This window comes from Apteryx rowi, unplaced genomic scaffold (assembly GCF_003343035.1).
Source record: "Apteryx rowi isolate R43461 unplaced genomic scaffold, aptRow1 scaffold_626, whole genome shotgun sequence".
Taxonomy (NCBI): domain Eukaryota; kingdom Metazoa; phylum Chordata; class Aves; order Apterygiformes; family Apterygidae; genus Apteryx; species Apteryx rowi.
Window position 1 is genome coordinate 258,269 of NW_020450901.1, and position 11,817 is coordinate 270,085.

The following is an 11,817-nucleotide window of genomic DNA, read 5'->3' on the forward strand; positions in this document are numbered from 1 at the left end:
AGGAGGAGGAGGAGGAGGTGGTGCCGGTCAAGAAGGAGAAGACGATTTTCACTGTCCGGCTGACAGAGCTGAAAGCCGCTGACAAGGTGAAGCTGATCAAGGAGGTGAAGAACTTTGTGCCAGGAGTGAACCTCGTGCAGGTGAGGAGTGGGCTGCCCCGTGACTCCGGGTCCAGCTACATCGCCCTGGGGCTGCCCTCAAATCACCCAGCCCCTCTCATTCCCAGCCAGGGTCTGACGTGCATTTCAAGCCACTGTTCTCATTTGTGTGTTCAAAGGAAAGCTTGGTTTTCTCTGTCTTGAGGACTGCAGTCTACCTGGGGCTGTGTGCACACCTCAGTGCTTCAGAAATAAGGATGAGATGTGCAGCAGGAATCACTTGCATCTGTTTGTTTGGTCTTCTTTAGAGAAGGCTGTTTCTTCCCAGCTGTGCTCTATGTCTGACTCCTGAGCCACAGTAGACCTGATGAGGCAAAAAAGGAGGCTCAGAGCAAAGACTGCAGAGTTCTCCATGCCAGGCCAACTATCCCAAGGATAAGAGCTGCTATGAGCTTTTCTGCTGGGCTCAAGAGTGCTCAAGATTCCTCGCTACAGGTGGATTTGGCCTGTCTTTTCTCTAAAGATTTTGCTTATTCAATGTCTTTCTGAATTTGGATGCGTTCCTCTAATTCACATGTATCTTGTAATCCATGTTTCCAGTCCTTCTCAGCTTTTCTTTTTGTAGGTGATGCTTTCTCTTTTTTCCTCAGAAGAGATAGGCCTTCTACACTTCGATGCAGTGTCTATGCTCATGCCGTTTGGTAATGATATTGTAGGCTCAATATAAAGCACAGGTGATTTAGCTGTCCTTGTGGAAGCATTTGACGTGCTTCAGTTCTAGGTCGGATTATGCTTTCATACCTTAGGGACAATAGTAGTATTTTCTACTTATGTMATTGTAAGAAAGAAATGTTAAGCATTGTAAAATCTGCTTTAATTTACAACCCAGAACATCAGAAGGATTTGCAGAAAATCCTTTGAACCATTCTTATTGGCATACCATAAAGGAAGTAATTGAATAACAGAGAAACTGGTGGCATAGGCATGAGTGTCGTTCTTAAAGGGCAACTGGGATAATTAACTATTGGCATGGTTGGTCTGTCAGTTGTTGATCTATTATCAGTCCCAAGCAAATATTAAAAAAAACAAAATCATGTAACGGGAGCCAATCACTGGATAATTAAAAGCTGTCTGCAGATGCTAGATCAACATGACTTACTAGGTGAAACCTGTCAGACAAACTGTTTATGACTTTGATGTGGTGACAAGTTTGGTAGATGCAAATTATTGCCAACAAACTTTTGTAAAGTGTGACTTACCCTGTGTGATGCTGTTTAAAAACACGCACAAAACAAACTACTACTAAAAGTTAATTCTATCCATAGCAGTTAGTTATCATCCAATTGAGGTGTCTTTAAATGAGATTTGCGGAGAATCTTTCAGTTGTAAGGTTGTCATTAATGATCTGAAAGAAAGTATTGCTGGTAAAATCTGCAGATATTGCATGCTGATAGAARTCTTAATGTGATTTGAACAGGTTGATTCTACAGAACTGACGAGCTAGACTCGAGTCTGTTTGCATCTCTGAAAGCCTGTTCAACACACATTTATCTCATTTCCTCACCTACCTTGGACTGGAATTCTTTCATGCTCAGGCTGGGATTTGAAACCAGTTCGCATCTCTGCCTAGCGGCCGTTACAGGGCAGGTCCAGCTGGGTTAGAGTCCCTGAACTTATTCCTGTTGGGAGTTGTTACCAGCTGCTTCCTTTGACTGAGGTTGCTTTAGAACAGGAGCTAAGCATTAGGGAAAGATCCCTTTGTATGTGTYGCCTGTCCTCATCGCAGCACATTAGAACAGGCTAGCTTTTCCTGATACTAGCATTTTCTGTCAGCAATGGTCAATCTATTAGTTACTAATGCTACAGTCCTAAATAGCTACAGTGCCACATGGTAGATAGCTGACAGCTGCTCTTCAACTTAAAAACCTCTTTTTCTGGGCTTTGTTTTTAAGGAGCAGAACAAATGTGTTTTTTCATGCTTTGCTCCTGCTTGGTGTAAGAGCAAGAGCACTCCGCAGCAAGAGATTATCCTCCTATGCCTTATTCCTTTTTTTTACAGTAGTAGTGTAGGAAGTTCCTTTAAGCCAGTTATAATACTTTTTACATTGAGTCAAATATCATGCTACTTTGTGGTATCTATTTTTTATGTATAAAGTCCTGACAAGTTGTGTTGTCAAGCATAGCCTGCACTGGAACTTTTTTTTGCCTGGAATAGCAGATTCTCTCACTTTTCTAGCGTAGCTGTGTACAAAACTTGAGACAGCTACTCCTCCCTGCTGGCAGAAATATGTGAACCAAAACATTCTCACTGCAAAAAGTCAACCCAACACAGGTCTGTGGTTGCATTAGTGGACTACTGCCTAGTAGCTCTGTGCGCCTCCCATCTTGTCAGACTTGGACTGTACATCTAGGAACACAGTGCAGGTCGTACCCATGCAATAGAGGAGTTTACAGGCAGCTACTCACTCTGAAAGGTCTTCTAGGGCTACAGTGGATGAGCCATCACTTGAAGTCAGGTTTAGATGCATCCCAGCAGGATGTGTGATAGTTCCAGTAGAAGTCTTGAGCTTTAGAGCATTACGTCGGTCTCTCTGGTCTGTTTGYGCAGAGGTCAGGATAATGTCTTTAAATCTGTTAATCTGGTTAGTGAAAGCTAGTTTACAGCTCTTATACTTTGTCCCTCCTGCAGGCAAAGAAGCTGGTAGAGTCCCTTCCGCAGGAGATCAAGGCTAATGTGTCCAAAGAGGAAGCAGAGAAGATCAAAGCAGCGCTGGAGGCAGCAGGAGGGACTGTGGTTCTGGAGTAGACGCCCCATCTTGTTGCAGAGGGACTAGCGCAATGGCAGCCTGCTGCTGCCTGCCTGGGGCACCGGCCCCTGACTGTACCAAGGTTCTGGACGTTTCCACACGTGAGAATGTCCTGTAGTTCTGTGGTGGGGATGCTCCCCTGAAGTGGTCCAGTGCAAGAATGATGTACGGTTTGGAGGGGCTGCTGTCTAGTGCCAGCATCACAATGAACTCTACATTCATAAATGTCAAGTGGGTAAAAGTCTGTAGAACCAGTAATCTGTAAAAGAGCAGCCTGCCCAAATTGTCCTGCAAACTCTGCTTGCGTGCACTGGCGTACCTGAGCACAGCCAGCGCAAGGGCTGGTGCAGGGGGCCGCCTAAAGGTGTGTCACTCGGTCACAAGGGTGTGTGCACGCACGCAGGCCTGTGTCGTCTTTACACCGCGCAAGAGCCTTGTCTAAACCGCGGCCTGGTGTCTGTGTGTCGAAGCGCCCTTTCCTCGCCCCCCTCCTCCGGCCGCGCTGCTGCGTCAGCATCTCGGCGAAGTCGCTTCGTAGGGGCCGGTTTGACCTTCCGGCGGAGCTCGCTGTAACCTCAGACTAGGCGGTGGTAAATGATTTACAGGCGCGGGCGCAGGCCTGGCGCCGAGATCTGCAGGCAAGACGAGGCCTCGCGGGACCGCGGCCTCGCGGGGAGCCGCGTTTCGGGGCGCCGTGCCCGGCCCGTGGCAGCTGCCCGGTGCCCGCGCCGCGGGAGGCCGGCAGCGGGGGCGGCGGGCGCTGCCTTTCGCCGACTCGGGTCGAGCGCGGGCGGGCGGCGGGAGGCGCCGCCGTGTCCCCGGCCCGGCCGCGGCCGCCCCGGCGAGCGGGAACCGCCGGGCGGGGCCGGGATGCCCGTGGCGGTGGGCCCCGCCGCGCAGGGGGCGTTGCCCGTTTAAGGGGGCGGGTCGCGGCGGGCGCAGCGGAGCGCACCGCGGCGCGGCGCAGAGCGGCGCCCATGGCGGAGCGGCGCGTGTCTCGCTGGTACTTCGGGGGTCTGGCGTCGTGCGGCGCCGCCTGCTGCACCCACCCGCTGGACCTCCTCAAGGTGGGGGGCAGCTCGGTGTGGGGCCGGGGACGTGTGGGGGGAGCAGTTCGGTGGGGAGCAGCTTGGGTGTGGGGCTGGGAGATGTGGGGGCTGGGGGATGTGTGGGGAGCAGCTCGGTGTGGGGCTGGGAGACATGGGGTGTGGGGCAGCTCGGTGTGTGGCTGGGGGATGTGTGTGGGGCAACTCAGTGTGGGACTGGTGTGGTGTGGGGCTGGGAGACGTGGTGTGTGGGGCAGCTTGGGTGTGGGGCTGGGAGATGTGTGGGGAGGAGCTCGGTGTGGGGCTGGGGGACGTGTGGGGAGCAGCTCGGTGTGGGGCTGGGGGATGTGGTGTGAGGGGCAGCTCGGKGTGGGGCTGGGGGATGTGGTGTGAGGGGCAGCTCGGTGTGGGGCTGGGGGATGTGGTGTGAGGGGCAGCTCGGTGTGGGGCTGGGGGATGTGGTGTGAGGGGCAGCTCGGTGTGGGGCTGGGGGATGTGGTGTGAGGGGCAGCTCGGTGTGGGGCTGGGGGATGTGTGGGGGGCAGCTCGGGGCCGGGGCCGTGCAGGGAGCCCCCGGCAGCCTTGCCCCAGCGCCGGGCAGGTCCGCGGCAGTGAGGGCTCGGGGGCCCTGGGGTGCCGGACGCGGCGCCGTGGGCAGCCTGGTGCCGTGGGCAGCCTGGCGCCACCGCCGCAGGCAGCCCGGCGCCGCTGCCACCGCGCAGAGCACCGCGCGCAGCCCACGCTGCTGCAGGGCGAGTGCCAGCACGGCCCAGCACGGCCAAGCGGCCGCCAGCCCGGCAGGCTGCGTCCCGCAAGCTGGCGTGGAGCCCGGGCCACCATCTGCCCTGCCCAGGGCCGTGACCAGCTCGCCGGGGCCYGGCGGCTGCTTCCCCCGGGCACGGAGAGGCTGAGGTGCTCTGGACACGGGCCCGGGCGGCGGAGCCGGGCTCTGGCAGCTGGGCGCTCGCTCTGCGGCCGCGCCTGGCCCGGTCTGCCTGCCGGCGGTGACTGGCAGCTCGTGCAGGATGCCCTGGAAAGGGGCTCGGAAGGGGAAATAGTCTGGCGCGCGTCCCCAGGCCTTCGTCCACCTGAGCCAGCATGACCTGTGCGTGGCTTTTGGGCTCGCCGCCCCTGCATGGCCCGGAGGCTGCAAGCGGCCCGGGTCAGCCTACRGGTTTTGCCAAAGGGCTCACACCTGAATATTGAGCTCGGACGTCCCTTTGGACCGCAGCTCCCCATCAGCGGGGAGCTGCTGCCCAGCATGGAGAAGCACGAGGGGGCTCCGGGGGCCCGGCCGAGGGCAGGGGCCAAGGGCATTTCCCTGCGCTCCTGGACTTTRGTCCCTGGAGGGAGTGGCTGCCGCGGGCCTGGGCTGGACCTGTGCCTCCGCCCCGCGGGAGCCTCTGGGCTGGCACCGCGCGGCAAGGGAGGCCACCCCGCCGGCCACAGCGCCTGGCCGGCTCCTCCCCGAGCCTTGGCCTGCCCTTTCTGCAGCCCCGTGCTGGGGTGCGCAGCAGAAGTTTGCAAGGGTGGGCCCACCCCACCTGCCTTTCTGCCGGCTCCCTGTGCTCCGCTCGCCCAGCTCCCTGGCGTGCTGCAAGCTCTGGTCCCTGCCGCCGGAAACCAGCCGTGGTTGGAGGCCAGGGCCGCTTCCATGCCTACCCGTCGCTTGCTGTGCTGCCCTGCACAGAGAGAGAGGCCACGTTCCCGCTGCGCTGCTGCGTGTCCCACGCCCYGGCTGCTCCAGTGCTTCTTCCCAGTCCCTGCTCTGTAACAGGAGCCAAGCCTGGTCCCTGGCCAAAGGCACTCACTTTAATTTTATCTCCTTTGACCCACATTTGATCTTCACAGCGTGGAGCCGGGCGGACGTGCTCAGGACGTGCTCAGGCATAGGCTGACGTGGGCTCCCGTGCGATAAGGCTCCATCCCTACCAGGCTCCCYGGGGCAGGCCTGCTCTCACTTCCGCCTTTAATGGTGGGAAACGCATTGCACGGCTCTGGATGGGGCAGGAAACTCCTGGCTTGCATTTCTAGCCGTGGGAAGGAACAGTTCAGAGCTAGTAAGCAGGACTGCAAGGTCCTCTTTCTGCCTCTGCTCTCTCTGAGGGCTGGGGAGGCCCAGCTGGAGAGGCCTGCTGTTTTGCATGGCAAATTTGGAAGTCCTGTTATGCTCCCTCTGATCAAACCTGCACTGGTTGCTCACTTACTCAGACACCTCTGGATCCTCCCCCTCGCTGATATAGTTCAGGGCTTTCTTTGGAGGAAGAGGCACTAAAACTTCATCCTGGGATGTGCTGTTGAGACCACCCCGAGCTGGGCAGGCAGTGTGGGAGGGACCTTGTGCAGGTGCCCTGACACTCTTCCGGCCAGCCTCCAAGTCTCTGATTCTGGGCTGGGCTGGGCAGGTCTCCAACTACTACTTAGGTACAGGAAGCCTGGAGCTGTTGCTGTTTGCAGGGAACCTTCTGCATGAGTGCTAATGAATTACCCCTGAAAAGCACTTAAAATTGTCATCCCTGCTGTGCTGGGCTGCAGTTGGGGAGGGCTGTGCGCTGTGCTCTCCCATTCCTGCCCAGCCGCGTGGATGGAGGGGGGRGCTGTCGAGCATGCTGGGCTAGAGCACTGACGCTGCTGGACTCTGCCCCAGGTCCACCTGCAAACGCAGCAGGAGGTGAAGATGCGCATGACTGGGATGGCGCTGCGTGTGATCCGCACTGACGGCTTCCTGGCTCTCTACAACGGGCTCAGCGCCTCGCTGTGCCGGCAGGTGAGCGCTGCCGACCCTAGTCCCCCCTGAGGCCAGCAAAGAGCCTCCTGCTGTGCAGCCGCTTGCTCTCCCCACCCTGTGGCTCCTCTGCCCATTTCTGAGCCCCCTGGGAGAGCAGCTGAGCTGCAGGCTTGTCTGGAGCAGACAGGCTGCCCTGAGATGTGGTGGCCTCGGGAGGCAGGCACCACAGCATGACTCAGTGGCTCATTCGCCCTGTCTTCCAGATGACGTATTCCCTGACCCGCTTTGCCATCTATGAGACTGCGAGGGACCGCTTGGGCCAGGGCAGCCAGGGACCTCCCCCCTTCTACCAGAAAGTGCTGCTGGGCGCAGTGGGAGGTGAGCAAGGAAGAGGGTCCCTCAACCCTGAGCTCCTTCAGGCTGCAGCARCCCCCTGACCCAGCTCTCCGTTGGTTGCAGGTTTCACTGGCGGGTTTGTGGGGACCCCAGCAGACATGGTGAATGTCAGGTCAGTTCTGCCCGTGTCCCCAGTGCTTCTGGTGAGGGAGGTTTGTGGCTGGCACAAGGCAGCAGTTGGGATGGTGGGGCAGTCCCTCATATTCCTGACTTCTCACCTGACCAGGCCAGCAGTGCTCTGTGGCTAGTGGCTCAGTCTGGGGTGCGGAGCCCYATAACCCAGCACCTGCAAGGACCGGCACTGCTCCTGCCCTTCAGCAGGGCAGCCCAAAACCAGGGCCCCAGCCCCATGCCTTGCTCCCCAAAGGATGTGGGGCAGGAGGCAGGGGTTTTGTTCATGCAAGCGCAGGGTTGTGCCATTTGGAAACCGTCAACACCATCTATCTGCTGGGCCTGTTCTGTGCCGCTCTGAATGCAGGAACAGGGCCCTGCCCCAGGGTCTCGTGGCGTAGTCAGAGGAGACGCCTGTGCGCCTGGTCTCTCTGCCTGCCTCACCTCCCCACGGCTCTGTGCGTTTCAGGATGCAGAACGACATGAAGCAGCTGGCACACCTGAGACGGAAGTGAGTGGTGATGCAGTAAGCAGGGGCACCTGGTCGGGCGCGGGGCCCTGCCCGGGTGCAGCAGGGCCTGGGGTAGGTGGACGCAGGGAGTGCGGCGTGGATCCCGGGCTCCGGGGGTACTTGGCGTGCCGGGAGCCATTGGGGCYGGGGGCTGCGGGGCTGCCCCTTCCCAGGGCTGGGGCGCCGTGCAGCCGCGGGTAGGCAGCACCGCGCTGGCAGCGGGGCTGTGTGTTTGTGGGGCGTGCAGGGGGCTGCYGTGTCGGCAGCTGCCAGGGGACTCTGGCTGCACTGCTGTCTGGGCTGCAGCACTCCAGATCGGGCTCAGCGGCAGGGGCTGGCAGGCCGGGATGCTTAGGAGTTTCAGACCCTGACATCTTTCCCCTTCTCGCTCCTTGCAGCTATTCCCATGCCCTGGACGGCATGTACCGCGTGCTCCGGGAAGGTGAGGCCGTGCCAGGGGTGGGGGTAGGGTTAGCCTGTCTGTGGTGTCCTCGTTGACACTGGGAAACCACGGCAATGGCTGAGGGAGCTCCCACTGGGAACCATCGTGGGTGTTCTCTCAAGCTAGGTGGGGAGGGGGACGGAGGAACTGGAGGGCCAGGCATGTCCCAGCATCTCAGCAGTGCCTGGCTAGTGACAGGCCAGGCAGGGCATGGCAGCCTGCCCCTTCCTCTGGTGGAAAGGAGACACCTGCCAGGAGCAGCTATTAAAAAGAGCAAGAGGCTGGAGCAGGTGGCAAAGGGAATGAACGACAGCAGGGAGGGGATAGGGCTTTCCTGAGGGATTCTCCTTTCCTGCAAGTCCAGCATGTTTGCTATTTTGGTATGTTGCAAGCACTGTTGTCTGAGAAGTCTAGGACACAGACTGTGCAGGGAAGGAGCCTCCTTGCTGGAGGGGAGCAAGATTAATGTCCCAGGACTGTGCTGATCCCTGTCTGTCCACAGAGGGCTTGAAGAAGCTATTCTCAGGGGCTACAATGGCATCCAGTCGAGGGGCCCTAGTCACCGTTGGACAGGTAGGGCAGCTCTGATGGGCAGTAGGTACCCAGGGGCGGGGGGAGTACCTGGCTTAGAAAGGGGAAGGGATATGTCACTAACACACTGTGTTTCTGCAGCTCTCCTGCTATGACCAGGCCAAGCAGCTGGTTCTCACCACTGGATTGCTGTCAGACAACATCTTCACTCACTTCCTGGCCAGCTTCATCGCTGTGAGCAGGGCTGGGTGGAGGGCACGCAGAGCTGGGCCTGGGCTTGTCCACAGCTGGGTTCAGGGCCCTAGACTGGGCCTGCCGGAGTTGCATACTGCATCTCGGACTCTGATGAAGCAGGGCTGGGCACCAAGGCTCCCTGCACGGGATTGGTCTCAGGCTAGGCTCTGGACCTGGCCCTCTCTCTCATCATGTGGGTCATATCAGTACCAGCACCCAGGTCTCCTCCATGGGCCAGAGCTGGTGACCTCCTGTTGACTCTCCCCAGGGCGGATGTGCCACGTTCCTGTGTCAGCCCTTGGATGTGCTCAAGACCCGCCTCATGAACTCCCAGGGCGAGTATCGGGTGAGTAGCCGTCCTGCCCAGCTCACTGTTGCTGGTCCTGTCCCCTTCATGCGCTGGCCTCTACCACCTGGCACCTCGTTCATCTCTCCTTTTTATTCTAGGGTGTTTCTCACTGTGCCATGGAAACTGCCAAGCTTGGACCCCTGGCCTTCTACAAGGTACCTAGCTGGGGATGCATGGGATGAGGTGGTAGAAGGGAGTGTGGGGAGGCTGGGCCAGCCTGGGAGCAGAGGTTAGGATTCAGAGCAGTTCTGGGGCAGGTGCTCTGCTGCCTAGAGTCTGACGGCTTCCTGTCTTGGTCCTTCATCTGCTGCTCCCTGGCTTGGCCCTGGCCTACTGCTAGTCTTGGCCTCTCCTGGACTTGTAGCCTGGGTCTAGGCCTCACAGCAGCTGCAGGGTTGCGCCCATTGGGTTCCCTAATGGGAATGCAGGTATTTTCAGTGATGCTCCAGCATTTGTTGGATTTTACTGACTATTGCAGACACTGGTCAGATCTTGGGCCCTGTATGCCCGAGCTTGGCACAGTCACCAGTGTTCTCAGTCTCACTGCTGGGAGGGCCCCTGAAATAGTGTTTCAAATCCAAAGTTTCTTCCTGATGCTGCCAGTCAGGCATTTTCCCTGTTACAGCCTGTCTGCTCATCTTCCCCAGGCAGCGTCCATCCCCCTTCTGAAACAGGGCTGTGGGACCTGACACTGGCTTCTACTGAGACTCTGGGCCTGCGTAGTGGTGATGGCAACACTGATGTGTTTGGGGGCAGAGGGGCCAATGCATGATGCTGAGATCTGTGTGCACAGCCGTGGCTGCAGTGCCTCCCTCACCGTTCTGGCAGTCTCTGCCTGCCACTGAGGCCCCAGCTCCTTGGAGCTTGTGCTGCATGTCCAGCCAACCTGTCCCCAGCGCATGCAAGCTCCTGCTGCTCCCCATGGGTTGGGCTGCTGGGTGCTGCCAGCCCTGACAGGGAAGCCCGAGGCCAGGCGCAGGATGACTCTCCCTCCGTTCTCACTGTCCTGTTCCAGGGCTTCGTTCCTGCGGCCATCCGGCTCATTCCTCACACCGTCCTCACCTTTGTCTTCCTGGAACAGCTGCGCAAATATTTTGGGATCAAAGTGATCACCTGAGTGGGAGGGTCGGGACCCTGCCTCGCCCCGTGGCCTTCTCCGGGGGATGAGCACGCAGGTCGCGACAGATCCCAGAACTCTCCGTTGTCTGGGGCCAGGCTGCCCCCACCCTTCATCCTGCTCCCACACCTCGCCAGTGCCTGTGGCCAGCCGGTCCCAGAATCCCCTTTCCTCTCCCACCCCAGTTCTTGTATCAGTTACCACTGGGCTATTCTTAGGCCCCTTGTTCATTCTGCACCCCAGTTTTGTGCTGTCTTCCTTACATGGTTCGTAGTCACAAGGTCCATCCTCACCTCCTGCCTGTGCAGGCTTGGAGAGGCTGATGCAGCAAGGGACCCTTGTTTCTGTCCCTTATGAGCCCCATGGAGCAGGACTGCCCTGTCCTGCAGAGAAGGGAGGAATCAGCATTCTGCCTCTGGGCCTGGTCACTGAGTCTCGAGGCAATGGGGACTGGTCAGGGGCCAGTTTCACTTGCGACCGTGCTGCAGCCAGGCTCCTGCTGCAGCACGGGCAGTGTGTGCAGGGCTCACTTGCTCCCAGCCTCTCCTGCCATCAGCAAAGGGAGACAGGCTTAGGGCACCAAGGCGCTGCCCCCCTTTCAGCGCTGCTGGCCCCACTTCCCCTCGTGCCCCTCCRCTGGCCCCAGTGCAGCTTAGCAGGTGCCTCCCCTCACGTGCTGCTGTGCTTTCCTGGCCTCCCCACACCTCTACTTTCGCTTGGCCAAAACTCACCAGCGTCCAACGGCCGCTGGGCTCTTCAGGGATTGTGCCTCATACCAATGATGACAGAATGGACCCAATGGGCGAGGGGCTGCTGCTCGGCCATGCTGCCCGGCTGGCCAGGTACGGGCTGGGGTCTTCCTCACGTGGCCTGCCCTAGCCTGGGGTAAGGCCRGCAACTGCACCGCTGTCCTCCGGCTCCTGCCTCGAGCCAGGTGCAGGTAGGAGATCCGGGGTGCATTGGCTGGAGCTGAGGCAGTGCCAAGGTCGCTCAAAAATACCTTGGGCAGCTGTGAAAGAGCGGGGAGGTTTGGCCCAGCTTTGCCTGCGCTTGCTGCGAGGACAGACAGGGTGAGGCAAGGCTGTGCAGCGCTGAGCCAGCCCCGGCTGGAGGGCTGTGCCGGGGCGTGCTCCACGGTCCCTGTGCAGCGCGCTCAGCTGCTCTCAGACCCAGCCGTGGTGGAAGCGTCATCCAGCGCCCCTCTGCGACCTCGCCAGCCCTGCCGCTGCTGCTCCCGGGGGGCCGGGGCAGCCCCAGCCCCGCGTGCTTCCCCTGCCTCCTGCTCACCACCACTGCCTCGCAGCCGCCCTCGCCCTACACTGTGCTGCGCTGCCCTGCACACGGGGCTGCAGGCACCAGCCCCTCTGCCACGTGCAACCCTGCGCATTGCAGCCCCGAGGGATCAAAGAACTGGAATATCTGTGACCTTAATATATAATAAACAACA

At 59.0% G+C, this 11,817-nt stretch overlaps 2 protein-coding genes across 5 annotated transcripts in view; both read left to right on the top strand.

Annotated features, from left to right (window-relative positions):
- The window catches only part of MRPL12 (mitochondrial ribosomal protein L12), a 5,164-nt gene extending 1,811 nt beyond the window's left edge, over positions 1 to 3,353 (top strand). Inside the window, exons 2-3 of the mRNA XM_026084137.1 lie at positions 3 to 140; positions 2,788 to 3,353. Of these exons, the coding sequence (XP_025939922.1) occupies positions 3 to 140; positions 2,788 to 2,904 (255 nt within the window). The 3' untranslated portion in view covers positions 2,905 to 3,353. The remainder of the gene's footprint in view (positions 1 to 2; positions 141 to 2,787) is intronic.
- A 517-nt stretch (positions 3,354 to 3,870) lies between these two features.
- SLC25A10 (solute carrier family 25 member 10) lies at positions 3,871 to 11,817 on the top strand. Of its 4 annotated transcripts, none has more exons than XM_026084123.1 (11): positions 3,871 to 3,972; positions 6,599 to 6,718; positions 6,943 to 7,057; positions 7,139 to 7,187; positions 7,656 to 7,697; positions 8,096 to 8,139; positions 8,642 to 8,712; positions 8,812 to 8,904; positions 9,173 to 9,250; positions 9,352 to 9,408; positions 10,269 to 11,817. In XM_026084123.1, the coding sequence occupies exons 1-11, from the start codon at positions 3,883 to 3,885 to the stop codon at positions 10,368 to 10,370; spliced, it is 861 nt and encodes a 286-aa protein (XP_025939908.1). In that variant the 5' UTR covers positions 3,871 to 3,882; the 3' UTR covers positions 10,371 to 11,817. The 4 variants fall into 4 exon arrangements, with proteins under 4 accessions (XP_025939908.1, XP_025939909.1, XP_025939907.1 ...); XM_026084124.1 differs by having other exon boundaries at positions 9,901 to 10,362; XM_026084125.1 differs by lacking the exon at positions 3,871 to 3,972 and adding an exon at positions 4,703 to 6,011.